This window comes from Ammospiza nelsoni, chromosome Z (assembly GCF_027579445.1).
Source record: "Ammospiza nelsoni isolate bAmmNel1 chromosome Z, bAmmNel1.pri, whole genome shotgun sequence".
NCBI lineage: Eukaryota > Metazoa > Chordata > Aves > Passeriformes > Passerellidae > Ammospiza > Ammospiza nelsoni.
The window spans coordinates 68,432,491-68,457,879 of NC_080669.1; the positions used below are offsets into that span (position 1 = coordinate 68,432,491).

At 37.7% G+C, this 25,389-nt stretch overlaps 1 protein-coding gene across 1 annotated transcript in view; it reads left to right on the plus strand.

The window, feature by feature from the left end:
- The window catches only part of ADGRV1 (adhesion G protein-coupled receptor V1), a 262,471-nt gene that overhangs the window by 100,613 nt on the left and 136,469 nt on the right, over window positions 1-25,389 (plus strand). The window contains exons 78-86 of the mRNA XM_059493101.1: window positions 2,381-2,498; window positions 3,363-3,534; window positions 7,686-7,928; window positions 12,859-13,266; window positions 14,315-14,499; window positions 15,556-15,805; window positions 15,957-16,096; window positions 17,068-17,228; window positions 22,017-22,117. Coding sequence (XP_059349084.1) covers window positions 2,381-2,498; window positions 3,363-3,534; window positions 7,686-7,928; window positions 12,859-13,266; window positions 14,315-14,499; window positions 15,556-15,805; window positions 15,957-16,096; window positions 17,068-17,228; window positions 22,017-22,117 — 1,778 coding nt within the window. The remainder of the gene's footprint in view (window positions 1-2,380; window positions 2,499-3,362; window positions 3,535-7,685; window positions 7,929-12,858; window positions 13,267-14,314; window positions 14,500-15,555; window positions 15,806-15,956; window positions 16,097-17,067; window positions 17,229-22,016; window positions 22,118-25,389) is intronic.

Genomic DNA, 25,389 nt, shown 5'->3' on the forward strand with positions numbered 1-25,389 from the left:
TACCTAAAAGCGGAGAGACATAAAAATTTACTGACCCATTTTTTAATAATGCATTGTGGCAGGAGTGCTTGATGGGAGACAGTGGGTATAGGTTCAAATGAGATTTCATTTGAGCCTGGGTATTTTTTTCTATTGTGTACAGAGAGCCAGTGGCACGGGTTGCCTGGGGAGGTTGCATGGGCTCCCTTCGTCCCTGGAATTTTTTCAAGCCCCAAACCTCTGAGACATATGGTCTGGTTTCAGAAATAATTAAGGTTTGAGAAGAGTGTTGGACTAGACACTTCAAGGGCCCTTTTAACCTGAATTATCTTATTCTGTCAGGTGTATTTCATATACTTTGTATTTTTAATTTAAGACTTTTTCTTTTACAATGGATGGAGTTTGTACAAAGTAGAATGAACAGCTTCTGTTTTCATTCTTTGCTACGATGCAGTTCACACCTGCAGTGTAATCATCTTCTGCTTCTGGGGATGGAGGACAGGAATTAGCATACTCAGTCACCAAGGAAGAGTTTTTCTTTCAGTCACTGTGCTACTGTGAGAAAGTGATGTCAGAATTCCAATTTCTCATAGATTTTAAATATCCTGTCAGGCTTACCAACTGTATATAAACCAATATAATCTGCAGTATAGATGAAGTTTTAGAAAGAAATTGGGCACTGGAACAAATTTTAAGTTAACTCAGTTTAGTCTAATCAAGAAAATAAGGTCCAACATTACGGGAGTGTTGTGTGTTTAGACTGTCTTAAGAAATCAGTGTGGGTATTGAGAACTAGGATTAAACTGTGTTGCTGGATGAGTGTAGGAAGCAACCAAGATCATATACAAAACTAGATCATATTAAACAAGTTATCTTCATGTGCATTATCTGTAAAATTTTCCGTGGAAGTAACCAGTGCCCTGGGTATTTATGTTAATGGTCGCGTTGCTCCACCCACACCTGTGAGGATAGGCAATGACTGGAACAGGTCAGCGTGGAAGAAAAGTGGGTGACAGGTCTTAGGTGGAAAATCTGAGGGTCCTTTATTCTTCTGCTGCAGTAACAAGAGTGCTCCCAAATACAGCCAAACACTTAAGACCTGGAATAAGGGGCGATCCCTAATTATAAACACTAACATGGAAAGTTCTAGCAACATTATAACCAATCATAACCAGGCAACATTACCCATATTAGCATGGGTAACTCTCCTGTTCAAACAAACTTAAACTCTCCCTAACTTGAAACAATGTCCCTGAACTTAGGGTGTTGCTTTCCATGGTCTCAGGTTGATCCTGGCTATGGTTGGCTGGCTGGCCAGCACAGGCCACTGGACCCCCACGTTTAATTGCAGAAGTATGTGTATAGACATGTGTTGCAATTTGTATTGAATACCACAGCTTTTATTGAATACCACAGAAGTGTATTAATATGCTCTAGTTATACCTACAGTACAAATTTCCATGAAGTTGTAACATGAGACAACGTATTAAGGTGAATGGTTAAATAGTTGTTCATGTACATAAGCAAACACACAGTTTCTGTTCATCTTATTATATATATATTGACTTTTAGTACTAAGTGGAAGTAGATTGTCTTTTCAATTATAGAGTAAAGCCATCACTACCTGCCAGGAGAAATCCTTTAGAAGCAAGATTTGATCGGTCACTGTGAAGACATTAGTTTCCCCTCATTAACGCTGGGAATTTTTATCTTCCAATGCTGTTTTTCTGAAGTTACTTGTATTCCCCTCAGAAAAATGTAGTGTTTTGCAGCGCACAATTTCTACATATAGAATAAAGATGCAAGAGAAAAGATGATGTATCTATGAAAATTGATGGGTTCAACCACATCATGGATAGGATGAATAAGAAACCTTAAGTTACATCACTGGAGGCCCATCTTTATCACATTACCTACTTTATTTGTTGAGGCCCATTTCTGTTCTGACACAATGTTTTAAGATTTATGATAAATATAGCTGGAGCGAGTATCTCATAAGGGCATTATAAGCAAGGCTTTTGAGATTGTTCTGGAGATTGCTGTAACACTTAGTCTCTTGAAGTCAAGGGACATAGAATTCAGTCAGTTTGTTGAATGCTGCTGAAAATACAAGCTTACATGCAAAAATGGTGCCAGGACTCTCATAAGTAATTTACTTCCAAAAGTTGTTATTATTCTAGTGATTAAAATAAAATTTAGAAACTCTAAGTTCTAAATTTAAAAATCTAGAGTGTAAATTAAGAATAGAAATATTAAGAGAATTGAGGTGTCTCGAAATAGTACTTTACAGCATGCTTTTGATATATGACTAGAGTTTTAACAGTTGTGCATATTAAAAGTATAATTTACTCTCAGCTTAATTTTCTGGCTTTTTTACTTTCATGGACTATTTCTTACACAGGAAGTGATCTCCAGAATGGCATTTTGGGATTCATTCCAGAAGTACAAAGTGGCCTGATACTTGATGAAGACTCAGAAAACAGAGAGGTGTTGCTGACTGTCACACGGCAACCAAACAGGTGCAGGCAACAGTGGATTCCAGTGCTCTTCCTACACTCTGTAATATATTGTCTTGAATCACAGGAGCTACTGTTAGTGGGAGATGTTTCCATCACAGAGTTTTATAATACGTGTTTCCCTTTCAGCTCCTTTAATAGCTTCACAGATTTTGGCAATGGGGCATTTAAGTTGTGAATATAATTAGGTCTGTCACTTTATTGGTATAAAGCAGAAACAGGAGAAAACTCAAATGCTTACCATTCTATACTGTGAGTCAGCAAATGTGAAGGTTTTGCTTAAGGTAATGTATTTGCACTGCTAAAGGTGTAACTCCAATTCTCACCTCTCTGTATAATGTAAGTAGCTATGAATACTACAAAAAGTAATTAAGAAGTTCTGTGTCAGTATGCTTATGTCTTCACTTTTTTCCTAATTAGCACACATATATATACATTGTACATTTGTGTGTACTTTAAATAAATATGCTCAAGTATGGTAAGTTCCTTATACTTACAGGAAAGACTAAGTCTACCTGGCTTTCCAGGCCAATGGTTACTATAGTATTAATGAAAGTACTTGGGCATCCCTGCTTTCCAAGTGTCTCTTATTCAGATGATTGCATGTTATCTGAAACAAAAATTAAGAAGAATCTGGGTTCCTATAATTGCTTTATTTTCTTCTTCTGTTACTTTGTTTTAATAATCTAAATGAATATTAGAGGGAGAAATTTAAATTAAAAGAGCTGTTTTTTTCATTGTAAAGCAGCTGATTCCATAATGATAAGTTTTGAATAATATAAAACGTATGTTATATCTATGGTTTATGTTTCCTAAATCTGTTGTTCTCTCCTTCAGTACATACGTACACTTCTCTTTTGCTTATAGGGCTTTTGAAGATGTGACAGTCTTCTGGCGTGTGACCTTTAATAAAACAGCTGTTGTGCTTCTGAAGGATGGTGTGAATTTGGAGAATGAACTTGTGTCTGTGCTGGGAGCCACGACCTGTGTGGCAGGTCAAACAATGTGCAACATCTCTATTGAAATAAAACCTGATCATGTAAGTAATTATTACTCTTCATGTGCAGTGTTGAATTGCATTTTGTCAAGATGAAAAAACTCCTCTGATCCAGAGGAACTAATACTTAGTTTGAAGATAGTAACTTGATATCTGCTTGACTTCTCTGGAACATGTTTATTTATAGTCTTCTACTGACTCCATTGTGACTGATAAATATTTGGGAAGGAGATAAGTATTTAGTTTGAAGAGTAAAGTACAGTTCTTAGGTTTTTAAAAAACAGTAAAGAAAAAAAATGGAGTTGTTTCAATGAAATGTTCGATCATATACTCTCATCCTTTACACAATAAGATTTTCATCTACCAAAGCATTTCTTAAGGTGGTTGATGGAAAACATTCTGTAAGTAATATCTCATTGCACAAAAAAACCTTTGAGTCTTTCTTTTGTGTAATTTTATATTCCTAAATCTAGCACAGTGATCCCTGAAAACTCATAAAAACTGCCTAAGAATTTTTGAGTATCTAAAAATCTGTCTCTGTTTACATCTGGCTTTTGAATACTGAAGTTAAATTTAGGAGCCATCATCCACTAAATTGCATGTCTCTAAGTCTTACAGCCTTGTGAGAGTCAGCTGGCACTCTACAATACAGACATGATTGTATTAACACAAAACACAGTATTCAGTCATTTTTATTGAAAAGAGAAGGAAAAAAATATTTTAGTGTGAATACCTAGGGGTCAGAGTAAGCCTTTGAGAAAGAAAGGAATAATGTTTGCCATTATTTTAAAGTTGGAGAGTTTTAAATATTTGTAAGAAATTATCCTAGCACCCAGGTGTAAGAGCCATAATGAGGGATGTGGGATTCCAGGCGGCTCTTCATAATGCAGTTTATTACATCCAATACATTCTAGTATTCTAGGGTCGTGGGCGACAGAGCCTGTGCCTACACCTGTCAGCTCCAGCTCCAGACAAACCTGAAGACCCTTTAGTTTTGGTTACAATGCATTATACACTTTTCTTTGCTGAGTATCTTACTACAGAAGAACCAATCTATACCTTAATTTTTACCTATAGCATGTCATAACTACTATTATTACCATATTCATGTTACTATTCTCTAACCACTAAAAGTTAGTACATTACAGTTTAAGCTAGAAGGTGTTTTTCAGTTTTCTTGCAGTGGAAAATTCTGAGACCTTTTTTCTACTTCAGCATCAGCAGGCTTGTTTGCCTGTGCTATCTTTCTGCTTGTTAAAAATAGCTTCTTGTTTGAGGTGGGTTTATCTTTTGCTCTAAGCCATAAAAACCGCTTCTAACTAACATACCCTTTGCCTTCTTAGTTATCCAGTAAGACTGGCTCAGCAATTCTTTTCTTCTATATCAAAGCTTAGTTTCATTTCTATTCCTTCTACAGATTCTACATTGAAAAATCTTTCTGCCAAGCATACATATCTGTGAGACTTTCTTGTCAAGAATATGGCAAAGCTAGTAGCAAAGCTGAGGTCTGGGCAATGGAAAATTAGTAGATGGGAAGATTTCCATGTTTTCTTCTGACTCAGTTCTAGAAAATATTGCAACATGCTATATGTGGGAAATAGGGATTTCCTATTTAGGAGATAGGATGCATTCCCTTATTTCACTAAGGGAGCCATTTTCATTCTCCATCTTCAGATGTTATTTTTACATCACAGAGTCAATGAATAGGTGTATACGGCACAGGCTGCCCTGCTGGGTAAACTGAGATTATGAACCTCTTTACATCAAAGAAGTGATATCAGTATTTAATTACAGCAGTGCACAGCGTGCAGAGACATGCGGTTGTGCCACATGAAGCACAAGCCTGTGCCATCCTAGCAAGTGCTACCAGAAGGGTAAAGCTCCCCATTCATTCCAGTATAATTGTGGCTGTCATTAGTCAAGGACATTTCATTCAGAGAACCACCTAACAATTTAATTGAAAACATATACTATTTATCTCTCCAAATATTTCCTAATTCTTCTTCTGGTTCTTCTTTCATAAGTAAGCTTGTAAATCAGTAGTAAATGTATTAAAAATGATGATATAGCAAATACATTAAGTGCTTTACATTTTTGAAGGATACATTCTAGCTTTCGTAAGTTTTACTTCTTCAGCAGTACTGAGTTTATTAGCTAAAAATCCTAAAATTAAAGTAGGATTTCAAAGATTTCAGGGTTGAAACACAAAGCTTTTTTATGTAGTAGGTTGGCCCTAGCTTGATGCCAGGCATCCACCAAAGCCTCTCTGTCACTCCCTTTGCAGGGGAGAGAAAATATAGTAATGCATTTATGACTTTAGACAAGGACCAGGAGAGATCACTCACCAAACACCATCATGGGTATAATAGGCTCAAATTACAGATACTGAATGAATTTTTTGCTAACAATAGCAGAGTAGGATAATCAGAAGTAAACTGAGACCTTAAAACACCTTCCTTCCTCCCCTCCCTCCTTCCAGTTCTACCTCCTCCCCTCCAGCAGCAAATGGAGCTGCAAATGGGGGTTATGTTCATTTCATCACACGTTGTTCCTGCTGCTGCTCAGGAAGAGGAGTCTTTTTCCTGCTTCGCCATGGGGTCGCTCCAATGGGAAGCTTCTCCAACATGAGTCCATACCACAGGCAGCAGTTCTCCATAAACTGCTGAAGTGTGGGTGATCCTTCTGTTGCCCTTTCAAGGGCAGGCTGCTCCAGTGTGGATCGCCCACACGGCCACAAGTCTGACCAGGAAGCCTGCTCCAGTGTGGGCTCCTTTCTCCATGGGTCTGCAGGTCCCTGCCAGGAACCTGCTCAAGTGTGGACCACCCATGGGGTCATAACCTCCTCTCAGGCATTCCCCTGCTCCAGTATTGGGATCCTCCATGGGCTGCAGGTGGATCTTTGCATGCTTATGGATGTCCGTGGGCTGCAGGGGCCCAGCTGCTTAACCATGGACTGCAGGGGAATCCCATCTGAAGAACTTTCTCCCCCACACAGACCTTGGTCCTCTTATGTGTTGTCACCCTGCTCTATTCTGGCCACAATCATATCTGCATGAGAACAGGTTTCTTACTTCTTAAATATATCATAGAGATGTTCTGATTGGCTCAGCTATAGCCAGTGTCATGCCCATCTTGGAGCTGTTTGGCATTGGCTCTGGCAAACAGAACTTGTGGCAGCTGGGGAGAACTTCGGACAGCTTCTCACAGAAGCCCCTCCTCTAGCTCCACTGATACCAAAACCTGGCTATAGAAATTCAATTTTAAAAATTGTAAAAAAAAAAAAAAAAAAAAAAAAAAAAAAAAGGCTTCAGTGATTGCCATTTTTGGAATTTTAGAATGGAATTTTTTGAATTTTAAAATTAAAATTTGGATGTCTATTTTTAAATGTTACATTTGTGCTGTAGGTATAAAATAAAAGACGAGGCAGAGCATCATATTGTAAAGTTAACACTGCTACCTTATTTTCAACAAGGAAACAAAGTTCCACAGCCTATATTTTCAGAGTGAAATATTTCCCTATATGTGAAACATCACAAAAGTCTATCAAATAGTATTGTCTAAGCTCTGAGATTTTAAATAAATTGATTTAAGTGTGCAAATCTACTAAGTTTTTAATTTCTTGTAAAAACATGCATGGACATACTAGTGTCTAAATGCTTAAGTTGTATATAAAATGTTTTTCAGAATTTTAACTGATATCAGTACTTGAATACAGGAAAGTTATTATACAGATTAATTGCATTTTCAAAATTGCATACTTAATTCTGTGCAGTATTTCCAAAAGGGAGTAGGATATGCCTTTTTGTAAGGTAAAAAGAAAATGAAAGAGCAAATTCTTCATAAGTCGTACATCTATGTAAATCTATAATCTGGAATATGGCACTTTTGGAGGGTACTGTCATTTATGTCAAATTTACAGTCACTATACCTGCACTATTTAAGTAGCTACTGTAACGCAGCAAGTTCTGTATGAAAATCTGGGATTTAATAATTGTGCCTGACAGAGTGATGTTCATTGCAGTATTGTTTTTATGATATATTTTATTGTACTTATTGCACATTTCAGGAAGTGTGCTTGTGTAGTGTTATTAAAGTGATCCACTGTGCATACAATGTAATATATAAACATTTATTCAAAGCTGAAAGTTATTAGTAAGCCTTACAATGACATGAAAATCATCATTCACTTACAGGTTCCAGAATTTGAAACTTATATTTTTGTTGAGCTGTATGCTGTAAGCGCAGGAGCTGCTTTGAACAACAGTGCCAGATTTGCTTTTATAACTGTCCTGGAAAGTGATGCTCCTCATGGTTTGGTGTATTTTGCTCTGGGATCTCGATTTGCTGTTGCTTATAAGAAGACAGCTTTAATCAGTCTGCAAATTCTTAGGGATTCCAGTACATCAGTAACCACAATGGTTACCTACAGTATGCAGGTAAGACTTATTATTATTTAATTTATTTTAATGTGTCTTTCTGATGTTTAGGAAAGCACAAACTTCCAGCTCTTCAGGGAGATAGTGAGAGGGTTCCCCTGGGAGAATGCCCTCAAGGACAAAGGAATGGAACAGAGCTGACAGATCCTTAAGAAAGTCTTCCATAGAGCACAGGAGCTAGCAATCCCCAGGAGTAAGAAATCAGGCAATGAAGGCAGGAGACTGGCATTGCTGAGTCAGAACCTGCTGGTCAAACTAGAGAGAAAGAAACAAATGCACAAGCAGTTGAAGCAAGGACAGGTGAGCTGGAAAGAGACTGGAGATAGACTGTGAATGTATAAGGAAGGTCAAGGTGAAGCTGGAAGTGAACCAGGCAAAGGATATAAAAATGACAGGGAGGGCTTGTTAACCAGAAAGGTATGTTAACTAGAAAGAGAAGGTCAAAGAAGGTGTTTCCCCCTGATAAACAATGCTGGGAAACTGGTAGCAACAGATTAACAAAAGGCTGATGGACTCAACATTTTTTTGCCAGTCTTCTCTGGCAACCTTTTTTCCTACACCTTTGTAGTGGGTGGACAGCAGGATGGGGCCTGGGAGAGCAAGTCCCTCCCACGGTATGGGAAAATAGGTCAGGTTTGTGACTACATGAGGAAATTGAATATTCACAGTTCTGTGGGACCTAAAGAGATGCATCCCAAAGTCCTGAGGGAATTGGTTGATGTTGTTGCCAATACAGTATCCCTTGTTACTTGGAAAGTCTTGACAATCAGGTGAAATCCCTGGTGACTGGAAAAGGAGTATTACTATATCCATCTTTAAAAAGGGAAGAGTAGAAAGGAAGATCCTGGGAACAGTCAACCTGTTGGCCTCCCCTTTGTGCCTGGGAAGATCATGGAACAGATCCTCCCAGGAGCTCTGCTAAGGCATGTGGAGGACAGGCAGGAGCTTGGAGAGAGCCAGCACAGTTTCACCAAGGGAAAATCTGTTTGACAAACTAGTGGGCTTCTCTGATGAGATGACTACATCAGAGTACAAGGGAAGGGTTACAGATGTCATTTATCTGGGCTGCCATAAAGCCTTTGACACATAACTCACAAGATCCTACTCTCTAAATTGGAGAGAGATGGGTTTTATGTTGTATTTGAATGGACTGTTATTTGATGGATAACAAAGTGGTTGGATGGTCACATCCAGAGGGCCGTAGTCAGTGCCTCAGACTGTCAGTGACAAGTGGTGTCCCTCAGGGATCTGTATTGGGACCAGTGTTATTTACTGCCTTCATTAATGGCATAGACGAAGGGATCGGGTGCACCCTTAGGAAATTTGCAGATGACACCAAGCTGAGGGGTGTGGTTGACACTCCTGAAGGATGAGATGCCATCCAGAGGCACCAGGACAGGCTCAGGAAGTGGCCCTAGGGAATCTCATGAGGTTTAACAAGACCAAGTGCAAAGTGCTGCGCCTGGGTCAGAGCAGCCCCCAGTACGGGCTGGGGGTGAACAGATGGAGAGCTGCCCTGCCCCGAAGGACATGGGGTGCTGGTGAGGGGCTGGACATGAGCCAGCCATGGGCACTTGCAGCCCAGAAAGCCAAATGCGTCCTGGGCTGCATGCAAAGCCCTGTGGGCAGCTTTGGAGGGAGGAGATTCTGCCCCTCTGCCCCACTCTGGTGAGACCCCACCTGCAGAGCTGCCTCCAGCTCTGGGCTCCTCAGCACAGGAAGGACATGGAGCTGTTGGAGCAAGACAGGAGGAGGCCACTCAGTTCATCAGAGGGATGGAGCACCTCTGCTGTGAGGAATGCTGAGAGAATTGGGATTGATCAGCCGGGAGAAGAGGCAGCTTTGTGCTGACCCAATTGCAGCCTTCTAGTGCCTAAAGGAAGCCTATCTGAAAGTTGGAGAGGGACTTTTGGCAAGGGCACGTAGTGACAAGAGGGAATGGCTTAAAATTGAGAGACAGTAGGTTTAGATTAAATATCAGGAAGCAATTCTTTACTGTGAGGGTGGTGAGGCACTGGCAAGAGAAGCTGTGGATGCCACATCCCTGTTGGTGTTCAAGGTCAGGTTCAATGGAGCTCTGAGCAATCTGGTCTGGTGAAAGTTGTCTCTGTCCACTGTCGCAGACATTTCTCCACAGAAATCCTTTTCTTTCATATTTCTGTGTCTTCGGGAGCCAGAGGCCCCCGAAGAGAAGGTAAACAATTATTATCAGCTGCTGTGGAATGCAATAGGATTCACCTTGATTGGCTCATTTTCTATGTTTATAATTAAGGGCCAATCATCAGTGCAAGCCAGGGGACTGAGTCCCTGGACACAACTTTGTTGTGGATTCTTTTCTATCTATTCTTAGCTTAGCTAGCAGCTCTGCAAACCTCTCTCTATATTCTTTTTAGTATAATTATAATGTATTATATCATATATTAATAAATTCAGCCTTCTGATCAAGATACAAGATTCACCGTCTCTCTCTCACCAGCAGCGACCCACTCAGGCTGCTGTAATAGTCCACTGCAGGGGCTTTGGAACTAGATGATCTTTAAGGTCCTTTTCAACCCAAACCATTCATAAAATCATGGCTTTATGGTTCATTTTATAATTGAAATTAATTAAATAATAATAAATTAAATATTTTATTATTCTTTAAAGTAAATATCACTGTGATTAGCATTTTTTCAGGAAACAGCCAAACATTTGCTGAGCCTAGCTTCTTTGGTTTTCCATTATTAAAAGAAATTTTTCTTATTGCATTGTCAAGAATACTTTTTTAGCAATATCTTTCAGTGGTCTCAAAGATTATGGTCAGCCAGGTATCTAATATATTTTTTTCTTTGTTCTAAGGCTCTTGTGAGCCTTCAATTTTTGAGGCTTTTTCATCTGAAATTTTTATCCTGATGGTTGTATTTACAACATCCAGATAGCAGGACACTTGTTCTGTTAGCGTACAAAACTATTATTAGTACCAGAACATATATAGGAAAAGAGAGAGGAATTATTCAAATTTTATTCAATATTCTTGGAGAACTAAACAAAAAATTGTTCTTCTTATCAAAAATAGCATGTGCTAAAGTAAATTTTATCATCCCCATTGATTTTTGTTGGATTATACCCTTTATGCAAAATAAACGCCATAATCCAACAATTTTTGAGACATTTACATCTGAAGCACAAGACTCTTATAGCTGTTGACACTTTTTTCTCTTAAATGCACACCTCACTCATCATTATTGCAGCTGATGAAGTTTCTCCTTTAGCAGATTGCAAAAACATGATTCCTGCCACTTCCTTATTATGTGTGAATCCACCATCAGGGCACAGGTTACAAGAGATGCTCTTTCAAGTTTACAACCATCAGTAGTAGTTAGCCTGACCAACTTTGAATATTTGTGATTTTATGCCTAAAATCATTGTTTTGGGGGTGAATTATTATATACTTACCCTTTATAATAAACTTACCCTTTATAATAAAAGGTTCTGCATTCTGTTGTTATATTGAATGCATATCTATTTTAGCTATATAGGTTTACATTGTATTTCCATCCATTTATTATATAGTAATTGGCCAGTGTTTCAATTAGATTGTATAGTAACAAATTTTCACATTTATTCAACCTAAGAATTCACTATAATTTAGCTGTTAAATGGAAAAGAAATTGCTACTGTCCAGTGTATATTTAAGCTAAAATATAGTGGACAATCTCTTATCCATTTTTAATTTTTATAACCAACCTTCTTTAGACATTTTTTAGGTTTTGAGGGTGCATGGCCAAATACTGAAGTATTGGTATTATTAGGTGCTCTAAAATAAGAGGCCACAGCAGACAGGAAGGCAATAACTGGAAACTGATGTTTATATCTACCTACAAATGTTTCTTAGACATTGTTCTTGTCACTAGTGCTTTTATTTTTGCTTATTTCCATTTCCTACTGGGAAGGGATAAACAAAAGGAAACTTCCCCCTGGAATTTTCACAGGTGATACAATCATGTCTACTGCAATTTTGAACAGGTACAGGCTGCATTGACTTACCAGGTTCTCCAATGAACTCAGAAAATGTCTGATTTATTCCATAAATAAGCTCTACTAATAAAAGCTAAATATTTTCAAAACGGGTCTAGTATTTCACAAATAAAAATCCTAATTTTTTTCAGTAGGAGACCTTTACTTAGGAGTCAGTATACAAGCTGCCCTTATTAAATTAATATATACTTTTGAAGAAATAATACAGTTGAATAATAGCTCAGGTTAGTTTCCTCTTAAAGAAAGTTTATTATATAACCAGATGTAATGTAAAGGCTACGGCAAGTGACAAAAAGAACAAGACTTTGAAGAATGAAACAGTATCTGCAAACCTCATGGAAGGTAAAACCAGTGTTGCTTCACAAGGAAATAAGGAATTACTGAATATATGTATTCTATAGCATTTGCTTTGCCTTTGTATTAAATGGATTATTCATCTTTTAAGTATGTATTCTGGGACTGAAAACACCATGAATTGATATTGATTTGGACACAGATTTCCAAAACTTTTGCTTTACTTTTATTTAGTTTTGTACGTATTTGTAATGCTTTTCTCTACCCTAAAGTGAGGGACTTTGTGCTGTAGTCATAGTCTTACATCAACCATTCTGGAATTCACACGTGCTAACATTTCTGTAGTATTTATTCACACGGCAAGTTTTGTGGTTTTTGTTCTGGAAAAGAAAGAGACTCTTTTTACTACTGACAATACATAATTCTTCTCCTAGGTTTGATTGATTACTAATTCAGGGAGATAATTATTTTAAATGCAATAATTTCATCACTCATAGCTGCTTTTTGAAAGAGGACTTCTTTTTTACAGATTTTGTTTTTAAAGTACGTTCTACAGCAGGTGGTTTGAACAATTGCAGCTATCATAATGTTACCTAAAACTCTTTCGGTTTGTTTTAAGGAACTACAAAAACCTGAACCTATTGGACGGACCTTCATATCTCCAGCTGTGGCAGGAGAAGATTTTGCCAGGTCTGAAGGTTTATTGACTTTTGAACATGGACAGAGAAATGCATTCCTGGATGTTACCCTGACTCCAAAGACAGGATCTTTAAACCCATTTCCTAAACGTTTCCAGGTTGTACTTTCTAATCCCACAGGCGGTGCCAGGATAGATGATGTGTATGGTATTTCTAACATCACCATTGTCTCAGATTTGGACTCCTTGCCAGTTTGGGGACTGATTGATCAACTGCATCAGCCTCTTGACGATGCCATTTTATACAGGATCCTTCAGAATCTGAATGTCAAAGTGGCTACAGAAACTACAGAAGAGCAACTTACTGCTGTGGTGCATATAATAGATAAGGTAAACACATCCTGTTTGTTCTTAAATGACTAATGACATTAATTAGAGTATAATAACACAACAAGACACATGCACACACACATATATATACATATACATACATACATATATATATATACATATATATAAATATATATATATATAAAGGCAGATCACATCCACAGCAGTGACTCAGAAGCACAGACTGTAAAAGTGGAAATTGGGAAGTCCCACAATGAAGGAAGGAGTTTGTCTACCACTAGTTAGGAGGTGGTAAGAAATCAGAAATCAAATAGATTGAAATGAGCAACTAGTACTAATTTTACATACATACTTGTAGCTCTGGATTTTCTACTGTGCAATTTTCCTTTTGGTGCTGCAGTTTCATAGAGATTATGATGTTTTCTTGACTCTTGGTTCACACCTTTGTTGCTTTTAGGCCTGGCACAATCCCTGCTCCTATCTATACAGCAAACTGCAGTCAACACACATCAAATCCTACTTGGGCCAGCTGGAGTCTACTGTACTCAAACCAAGCATCAGTCTTTTTTCCTCCAGTAGCTTAGGGAATTGGGTTCTCAGGGTAGCTGAGTGCTTAAGCATTGCTCTAATTTCTGTGAAAATTATGGATTAGTTTTATGGCATTCTATCTCTTCTGGACCCTTGGAATAATGCATAGAAGCTGGAAAATTTCTAAATACCTAGATACAAAGCATTATTACAAACCCATTCATTTTTGATTGCTGCCACAAAGAAAATTGAGAAAATAATTTTAAAACTTCTAGGATTCAAAAATATTTGGTTTGTGAAAGAATAATTAATGATTATTAAAGAAATCCTTTCTTTAATAATCAAATCCCCTAGTAAGCATATCTTTATGTAGTTTTGACAGATTGTGTTTTATGCCCTGGAAACTCCTATGTGATCAGGAGTTGGGAAAAATATTCTGAACCTTCAGTTTGAATATTGAAATCCCAGAGAAGATACCACTAAGCTATTGAACATGAGGAAATGTCACAAGCAGATTCTTTTGTGTAAAATGTTGCTTGATTTCTTCTCCTCTCATTAGGTTACAGGTGTAGGTGAGGAACTGTTACTCACTGATAAAAGTAGAAGTCTATTCTATGAGATACTCTGTGCTCTGGCTAGCCCAAAACGCAAAGACACACAAGGATATAGCCTGCTTGCTGAGGTGACTGAGAAGTTTGCTTTTTCTCTGTTGACTGGGATAAAGTGTGGATCACCAGGAGAAAGGTTAGTAAGCTTGAATTCATAATATGTTTTGTAAATACACGACAATTTACCAATATAGAAAATCTAAATTATATTTTCAGAAAAGGAACTTATCTCCTATCTAGTATGTTACCCATATGTGAATGTATTGTTACAGTGTCATAATCTTGCAAAGCATTGCATCACACTGCCAGTACATATAGTGCTTTGTAAGACTGGGTGTAACACATAACTGTTACTTTGGAATGGGTTAGATATGGGAATATGAGTCAGGAGATCTGATATGTATTGATGCACCTTGAGCTCAAATATTGCCTGGAAAAGTATGCGTTATTCTTGCTAAAAAAATAATATGTGATTGTATGATGCAGAGCTATGTTCTAAGCCTTAGATGAAAGTTGACAACCCAAAATTTCTACTGGCATTTTTTAATTTGTATGTTCTTGGTTTTGCTCACTTGAACATTGTTTTAAAATGTTTAAAGCTACTCGTAGTTTTAAATTGCTAGTTTTGTCTCCAAGAGCATAATAGCCTCATCAAGCTAATGGGCAGGAGAAATAGGTGACTGAGAAATCAATTATTCTTTTTCATGAGACAGGTGGTTTTAAACACTTTGTTTCCCCATTGGGGATCTAATAAACAGCTGGTGGTGGAATGTGTGTTCAGTGTTTAGAACTTAAAACTTAAAATTCTTTATTCCATGCATTTTGCATCATCTGTTGGGAAAAAAATAATGCAACATCATCCATTTTAATGCCTCCCCTGTTTTTTAGACTCAGTTCTACATCAAGTTGTATCAATGAGTGTTTTGATAAGCTAATTCACTATGGAAAGGTTTTAGTTGCAGGTCATAAGGAGCAAGTCCCAGAGAAGAAATGAAGATGCTGAAATATGTAAAAAATTCAGCCTTTTTTTTCCCCATAGAAACTGAAACAGTGTGCCAATTAAATATGACAAGTCTATAAATGACGAATTAATAAAGTACTAACAAATCACAAATACATTTTAGAGTTGTTATATGATGAATAGTGAAGCTTGGTCCCACTTACCAGCCTTATTGCTTTTCCATTTCCACAGAGGCAAAAATATCCTTGACAGCTGCCCATATATTGCAATAATGGCTCACAACTGGTATCCTCAGCAAATCAATGGACATAGATTTAATGGAAAAGATGGAGATTCTATTCAAGTACCTGAACATCTACTAGAGGTCTCTGTAGTATTACCATCTCCCCAAGAAGAGAACTGTGAATCTGTACAGTTCACAGAATACAGCAGTCAGCAGTGGTTCCTTACTGGAGATAAAGAACTTGCCCTGAAGAACAAGGTTTGAAGATAATGCAATTTTTTTTGCAAGAATTAGTTTTAATCTAGATATTGCTCAAAACATAATAAGTGTTTCATGGTTGTCTCTGATTAAAATGAACACTGTGTTGGATCTTAATATTAAATATATCTTTACATTGTACATGTTTCAGGTTCTTTCAATGAGCTTGAAGGGTCAGAGTTCACAACCTTTGAAAGATAATAGTGAAGTAATTTATCGTATTTATGCTGAAGGAAGTCGGATTGTTCCACAGAAGTCTCTGTGTCTCCTCTGGAATCAAGCTGCTGAAAGGTTATTTTATTATTGTGTTTAGTTTTACATTTTCTACCATGAATCTATGTATTTGTGTAAAATGTGATAATGCCAATTAAATAATTTGCAAATATAAAATTGATCCATTTAATGTCTTTTTAATTTTTCTGGCCATTTTACCAGTACATAAAATGTTTTTTATAATAAAATGAGTAGTTATTCTATCTCAGATATTTCTCAGACTTCACCCTTTTTTCATCAAAATACTATTTAGATTGCACAATGATGCATTAGGTTACAGTGATTAAGGCCATAAATCTAGAATTGCATCAATGAATGTGTTAATGACTTGGAGATAGTAACGTTCTGTATCCTGTTGAAGTCTAGTTGATTTAGATTTAATTTCATTAGACCAATTGGATGATATCAGCCTGCTATTGATACAAACTATTTGTTTGCAGGAGGGTATGCACCACAATCTACCTGTATGCTCTCCTTTTATCTATGCACAAATTCCAGTAGAAATGGCTTAAGCTATCACCTGTAGTATGCCTTATCCTTTTTCCAAACCCCTTCAGCAATATGGAAAAAAACTCAACAAAAACCAAAGAACAAAAAAACCACCTGAATTTTAGTTTCAAACCAAAAAAGAGCAGTATAAAATGTTCTCCATAACAGGATAAGGTGTTGAGCAAATAAATTAACTATTTGAAAAGTCAGACAGACCTAGAAATCTAGCAGAAATTTTAAAAACATGGCCACAAAAATTCCCTAGTGAAAAAGAGTTAATTTCAATACATTTACAAAAATTAAAAAAAAAAAAATGAAAACCAACATTTTAATATCATGTAAATGTGCTTTTCTGAGCACTGCACATGATAGACTACAGAAAACACCTCTGCAGTAATTTAGGGAAGTTGGTATTCCAGGAATACAACAAAAATTTTTAAGCCTGCTTAAAATGTGAATTACGCAAGTCCATTTCCAATTTTGTGAAATTCGTTTTGCAGCTGGCTGTCCGATAGCGGGTTCTGCAAGGTGGTTGATGACACATCAGATTATGTGGAATGCTCCTGTTCTCATATGTCCGTTTATGCAGTTTATGCCCAAACAGATAACTTGTCTTCATACAACGAGGCTTTTTTTTCTTCTGGATTCATCTGTATTTCAGGTCAGTTTATTTAAGACAGTTTGCTGTCTTATTAATAACAACTGATGACCAGTAAAACTGGTTGATTGATTATTAACATTTTTGGTAGCTGATGACAATCTTTTTATTTAGTGGAATATTGAATGAATGTTAACTAGCTTCATGTTATTAGAGGTGCCATCTTGTCTGGCATTTGCACAATGACAAATTTTGCCGCTGGAAAAAAATGTGAGGCATGGAAATATCACAGAATCAACTAAGTTGGAAAAGATTTTTGAGGTCATCGAGTTCAACCTATGAGCTAACAACACCTTGCCAACTAGACGATGGCTCTGGGTGCCACATCCAGTCTTTTCTTAAACACATCCAAGGGTGGTGATTCCACCACCTCCCTGGGCAGCCCATTCGCATCCCTGCTGGCTCATATTTTGGCACATAGGGGCAGCCTGCTCCTGTACCTTCACGATTGTTTTCTTGAAGTATGTCCACTTTCCTGGATCCCTTTGCTTTTGATGGCTGTTTCCTAAGGTACTCTCCTAAAAAGCCTCCTGAATTCCACACTCTGGAAGTCTTGTGTAGAAGTGTAGAAGTTTTATTGAAGTTTCGATATCCTTGTTTCACTGAATATTAAGAACTCTATTATTTCATGGTCACTGTGCCCCAGATGGCCTCTGACCCCCATATCTCCCACCAGCTCCTCTCTGTTTGCAAACAGCAGGTCTAGCAGCCCCACCCCTGGCAGGCTCACTCACCATCTGTGACAAGAAGCTCTCCTCTGTAAACTCCAAGAACCTCTACACTGCCTCTTTTCCACCGTGTTGAGTTCCCAGCAGATACCTGGCAGGTTAAATGTCCTACAAGAACAAGAGCTGGCAATCTTGAAACATCCTCCAGCTGCTTATACAATAATTCATCCATCTCTTCATCCTGGTTGGGTGGTCTGTAGGAGACTCCCACCAGGATGTCAGCCTTGATGGCCTTTCTCTGATTCTTACCCATGGCACTTGATCTTACTGTCATTAATCTCAAGTCCCACGGTGTCCAGATCCTCCCTAACATACAGAGCCGCCCCTCCACTCTTCTCCCTCTCCTGTCTCTTGTGAAGAGCTTGTAGCCATCCACTGCAGTGCTCCAGTCCTGCAAGTCATCCCACCACATTTCTGTGATGGGGACTCTGCCATCGCTTTCCTGCTGTGCCATGGCGTCCAGCCCCTTGTTTGTACCCCACACTGCAAGCATCAGTGTCCACGCACTTCAGCTGTGCTGCTGATTTCACCCCTGACTGTGGCTTACCACCCTTGGGCTCACCTCTGGAGTGCCTGGTTTCATCCCCTTCCTCCTCCAAACCGAGTTTAAAGCGTTCTCAATCAGCCCTGACAACTCATGGGCTAGAATCCTTTTGCCCTTGTTGAACAGATGGAGCCCATCTGACTCAAGCAGGCCTAGTGCTGTAAAAATTGCCCATGGTAGAAAAACCAAAATTCCTCTGATGGCACCAGCCCTTAAGCAGCCATTCCATGATAATGTGGGTTTTCCTATTCCTTTTATCATTCATCCCTGCTCCTGAAGGAACTGAGCAGAACCACACCTGTGCTCCTGCCCCATCAACCAATCAACCCAGAGCCCTGATGTCCTTTCAAATGACCTGGTACCCTTCTTGTCATCACTGCCAACCTGGATGAGCAGCAGTGGGTAATAATCAGAGGGATGAATTAGTTCAGGGAATCTCCTGCTGATATCCCATACCTGGGCCCCAGGAGAGCAGCAGACTTCCCTGTGGAACAGGTCTGGGTGACATACAGGGCCCTCAGCTCGCCTTAGGTGATGAACTTTTCACACTACCCTTCTTCTCTTCTTAATTTCCTGAGGTTGTGATCCATCTGACAGACAAAGTGCACCTGGGACACTCTCCAGATGTTTTTGTTAACCATCATCTGCCTGAGTCTCTGGACCCAGGCTTGTACCTATTCTGTAAGGGCACCTGGGAAAGTGATGGGGGTCAGGAGGGAATTTTGCTACCTCTCTGAGTAGGTACCCATTTCCATTCCCCCCGCCTGCTGGGTCTCCTCCTTCTGCCTGATGGTAAGAGGGACGGGCTCCTCTGACTCCTGCCAAGCTTCTCTCAGGTTGCAAGGCTGTAACTCCACAAGTCTATTTCTCTTTTTGCTCTCCCTAATACTCCTTAGCCTTTCTACCTCTTGCTTAAGCTCTGCTACCTGACAGAGCAGATCATTCACCAGCTCACACCACGCACAGGTGCCTTTAGCACTGTGCTCTGGTATTGCCCTGCAGCCAGGGATCTGGACAGCTGTGTCCTTCCTGGCAGGTTCTCTTTGGGCTTAGCAGTTTTGCTGGCAGCAGCAGCAAATGGCTTTTGACCATTTGTAAGCCACTACTGGATCTAGTCAAGTTGGTAGAAAAAAAACAAAAAAACAAAAAAACCCAACCAAAAGACACCCATCTTACACAACCCACCACCAGGAGCTGGGAGAGCATCTTCATCCCTCCTGTACAAACTGCTGTACCATGCTCTCACTGCTGTGCCGTGCCCCTGCTTGCCTGGTCTGGCTCAACACGCTCCCTAGAGCAATTTAAATCTCCTACATGTGATCCTAGCATATCCCTTGCTTGCCTGTTTCTTAGGGATGATTGGCTGTTTCTTAGGGATGATTTATTGAAAAGAGATAATATGTCATTCATCTGGGGGAAGAAACTTAAAAATCCTAAATTCATCTGTGTTTCTAGCAGGAGTACTGTAATCCTCTTTGTCAAATTTCTTTGACAATTTTAGCTGGAATTTACACTCAGAAATGATAACTCAGGGGAGATAGATTCCATTACACTCTGCTGCCTTACTGCTGCCCAAGATCTTGGGAAAACACCCTAAGAGTTTAACCTATAATTAACATGACTCTTCATTAGCAGCTTCAGCAGCATAAATCACAAAATGTGAAGCAGGAAGCAGGGGATCTAAGTTCAGAAATCAACTTGGCTTCTGAAGGAGCCTTTCAGATTGCCGCTGGTTTACTATTATGTTGCAGCAATCACAAAGAAAAGTAAATTTTCTCAGAACCACAGAATTATTTAGGTTGGAAATGAACTCTTGCATTTATGGGCACTAAAAGCAATGGGCTTATTATGGAAATATGCTAAATGGAATTCTTGACTAATTTAACCCCCTAAATGGGCGTCTGGTTGCGCTTCTTGTGAGGTTTATGACTTCTATATTAGATCATCACTATATGAGTAACGAAAATTGTGTAAGCAGCTAAATCACCTATTTACCCCTTCCAAGCAAACTGCTCTAACAGATTAAATCTAGGCTCCTTAATGTTTTTAAAATGTCAGTCAAAGAAAATAAAGGCAAAGAAAGAGGAAAGACCTCTCCATTTTTTTACCTGCTCCACACAAATTGATTTATATTTTATTTGGTTGTATTTAACAATAAAAAAAGGAGATTTTAGCACACAAAACTAAGCAGATTTTAAAATACAGTTGCTGGATTACAGAGAAAAAACAAGTAAGTTGATGAAACAAAATGCTGTAAAATGCAAAATGCAATAGAAACTGAAGAAAAAAAATATGCGAAAGCTTAGAAAACATTTTACTGAATTGGAATCAATAAAGATGCAGATCATTGTTCAGAACTAGTCACTTACAGTATATGTCATAAAAATGTTTTTTAAAAATAAAAGTAGTTTAGCTTGGTTAAGGGTTTATTGTGAACTTGAGGCAAATGCCTTTTAGTTTTTTAGGCATTTGAATATGTTTACTTGTGTGATGATACAGATTACTAGATTTAAATGAATGTTTTAAGTAACAAATTGTTTAGGAGTGATAAGGATATTTTTCATATATCTTGACATTTCCATATGGGTGTGAATAGAATATTAAAAAAAAGAAGAAGGATAAAATAGAATATTATAAAAAAGAATATTAAAAAAAAGAGAGACCATGTAGATGGTCATGTAAATATCACTAAGTAATTTTGAAATACTTAGATATAATACTTTTACCAATTATTTATTTTACTTATTTCTTACAAATACTGGTAGCTGAACAAATAGTCAATCTCAAGACTGACCTAAAAGATCTGCCTTAATTACCCAAAATCCTGCCCTGACTGAAGTGTCAAAGTGCACAATTAACTCCAATTAATTCTGAGATTTAGCAGTGTTTTTCCTGGTGGCTTAACTTTCCTAGAATCCTTTTCACAGGAACTACTTACTGGTAGGAAAGAGGCCTTTGTTGTGTTCATATTTACAATTAATTAGTGAAACAAAAAGCGTGGTCATTTCTACTGCTATAACAAATTTCTATGCTTAACACAGATGAAACAGGAGACTGGCTTTTAGAAGATTATAACTATCTGTTATAATAGTGCTACCAAACAGAGGCATTTTTTATGTAACTGTTTCTAAAAAGGTTTTTTGGAAGCACTAATATGAACACTGAACTGTTACCTTTGCTTTGAATATAACTATTATTATAATCACCCATGACATGCAGAACGGGACACCAAAGAAACACTTTTCAAAAATTGCTTGTTTACATTATGAAATTATTTTAGCTTCCAAGCCTATGGGAACATTAAATACATATTAGTACTTGATATAAACTCATGAGTGATCCCAGAGTGGACCAAAATGATCATACTCTCCCCCCCCCCTGCATGGTTTGTTTGGTTGGGATTTTTTAGGAAATCTGCACCTTTGAGAAATATCTGCTGGATAATATAGCACAGTTTATTAGTCTCAACTTAAATAAGTCTTATTTTTTGAAACTTTTTTCATTATCATTTCTGTGTAGGTTTCACTTTGGCTATCATCTCGCACCTTTTCTGCACCAGGTGTGCCATGTTTGCAGCTAAACTTCTCACTCATATGATGGCTGCTTGTTTGGGTACTCAGGTAAGAAAAAAGGCTGAAATCTCAAAATGTAGAGTAAGTACATGTTTGCTTTCCTTTCTTCACTTTCATGGCTGTGTATGAACAGACCTTCTTCAGTGTAAATGTTTTTGGAAAGCATAAAGTTTCAACATATGACACCTAAAATTAATGCAATATTCATGTGCTGTGTTGGAAATTCAAGTGAAATTACACACTGTCTGAGAATATTTAATGAAAACTGATGGATGATATAGAAATGTGAGAAGACATTCCATGTCTGGAATGCTGTGCTCAATTCTAACTTTTGAAGGATTTTGAAAGATATTGTCTGTTTGGGCCCACAGGCTTTTCTGTCTGTGACCTGTTTTTTTGTTTAAATACTCTACATATTAACTTGTATTTAAATGCTCTACATATTAACTTGTATTATCTCTGAAGAATAATTCCTGAAAATAGTTCCATGTTGTGTGTAAATGTAATAATTTTAATTACAGAGGTGCAATTTGTATGGTTCTAAGTAATTTTGTCATTCATCCTCAATCTTTGAAATACATCATTCTTCTGATCTCTTTTCCTTTGCCATGCAAAGATTTTAAAAGTTTAAACCAAGATTTTTGAAAGATGATTTTAGCAGGGTAACTGCTTAGCTAGTGAGCTAGTTTGGAGAAGAAGTAAAGACTGTTTGGCTGCAGTTTTGTCAGATAAAGGAAGGTGGTTTTTAGTCAAGAGTGAAAAGAGAGTGTTTGACAAGGGAGAACTGAATTACTGTACTAGCTGTTCTGAACAGCTCAAAGAAAATCTTTGCACAGTTTACCTGTGTTGCGATATGTTGGCCTATTGTGAACTAGCCTGATTAGGTATCAAAAATTTGACAACTATAGGTAGATGATGTATGTACAAGCATTTGGTTACTATACATATGATAAGAAATTCACAATGTAATTGAAAATTTCATAAGTTTGCTAACCAATGACTCTGTACATTTAAGACAGTTTTAACTGAGAACTTACTACATGAAAATCAGCTCTTCATAGTTTAAATACAAGGAAAATGTTAGTAGTTTCCATTTCTATCTACTAACCTTTTTATTAGACACTGGATTTGTAATTGTTAGCTCTCAGGCCAGTCTAGAGAATGAAGGAAGCTTGTGTTTCTCTGTGTTTATATTTTTATGAGAAAAAAAAAACAAACCAAAACAACACCCCCCCCCCCCCCCCAAAAAAAAAAACCCCAAAAACCAAAAACAACCAACTGGGAAGTTTTTTGTGGTATTTCTAGTGTTTCATACATACAGAAATAATTAGTTTTTCTCTAATATCTGCTCTAGGTGTTTATTAGGTTTGTAATTTTGAGATTCTTTTTAAATTGCTATCAGAGCACTTGTCTGTAGATGGCAGTCAAATCTTCTCAGCGCATTGCTCAGAAACTTGCTGTTCCAAGGCTGTGCTGCTTTGTAGTTTCTCACAAAGCTTCATTTCTCTGTCAGTGATGGGGAATGATGATTCAAACATTCAAGCTTCAATTCATTCTTGAAGTATCCAGGGCTGCCAGCATTAATGGAGCACTTGTAAAGCATTCAAGAGTAGATGTTTCACCCGTGTTTGATGGAGCTCATTGGAAAAACATAAAAGTCTAGATATTTATAAAACATTTTTTATTCCTTTCAAGCAGAAGTTCACGTAACAATACCCTAAATACACAAAGAAAAAAATTTCTGGGCTGAGATTTTCAGTTTTGGAGTAAATTTAGGTGAATTTTTGAGTATTCAAAAAAATTGAAGTAGTATGAGAACATACTTCACAATAACTGTCATACTAGTCAATAAATTTTTTCTTTTCAGAGCTATAAACCTAGATTACAATCTTAATAGGAACAATTGTTATGCCTACCTTGCTTTGCCTGAGAATTCCCAGGCAGAATGCATGAATAAGCACTTTGTACATGGCTTGTTTGTGTATACTCTGCTTGATGCATCTTGTCCACATTAAACTTCAGAGTACATGCTGAGTATTAGAAAAAACATGAATGTACTCTAAATTCTCTGTTTAGGCTTCTTGTGAGTGCACTGTTGAGCTGCTTTCCCTATATGCAGTAGCACTTCTCTGGAATATTTGAAGATTCATAGACAACTTACAGCAATTGCTGTGTACAAATGGCCTTCCATTCTTATGGCCAGCAAAGCAAAATTAAAGTCCAGTCAAATAGGAAAAAACCTGTGTCATCCTATTTTTGTCAAACAAAAAATTAGTATTTTCTAATTTATCCTGTCCTCAAGCTTGTTATACACTACTGTGATGCACTAAGCATCATCACCCGTCACTGCAATAACTACCAAACTGGCTAGGTCAAGTTGATCCTGGCACTGACTTTGATGGAAATGCATGATGAAGAATTATGTTACTCTGTTTAAATATTTCAAAATTGTGTCATTCAACCTGAGCAGAAATTCAAACATACAGTTATGTTTTTCAAGAAGCAATAGTGCATACCATCTTCTTTTAAAGAAATTGTTAAACATTTATTTAAAAATTATAATCTGCATTCTTGGTAGAATTGTTGCTTTATTATTTGTACTCTTACAGATTTGGACAATTCTGCCCGAAGATAAATTTTAAAGATGCGATAAAATCTCCAAGAGATGATGAAGGAGCAGGATATGAATGAATGAATGAATGAATGAATGAATGAATGAATGAATGAATGAATGATCATAAGAGCCTGTAGCTTCTGCTATGATAAGAAAGTGAAACTTTACAGAAAGAGTGAAATGGTGCTTCAGCTGTACTGTTTTAATCTTAACTCCTCTCTTCCAAAATAAGGAAATTCTTATTTTCCCCCACACAAAATCAAAGCTCAAATGAAATTGACATATATACCTGGATAGGGGGAGCTTGCAAAGCATGTTCCAAAATGAGATTTCTATAGTGATTCTTTATACCATCCACCACAGAGACAGTTTGTGACAGTGAGTGACTGAGTGCCTGTCCCTCTCCTGGCAGTAGAGAAAAGTTTTGATTTTAATTCAGTCTTCCCCTATGGTAAGCCTGAGCCTTTTAGTCAGCTCCTGGGAAGTCCTAGTTAAAGGACTGTTTCTGAAGAAGCTGAGAGGTACAGAGTTCCACTAAACTCCAGGTCCATATGAAATATGAAAATTCTACGGAACAGCAAGCAACAAATATTTGTATACATTACTTTAAAGTTAGAGCCCAGTTTCCCAGAGTAAGGGAGTTTGTCTTTGAGGAAAACTAGGCCTGAAATTTCCTTGCTCTTGATTTCCTTGCTGTAACCTGACA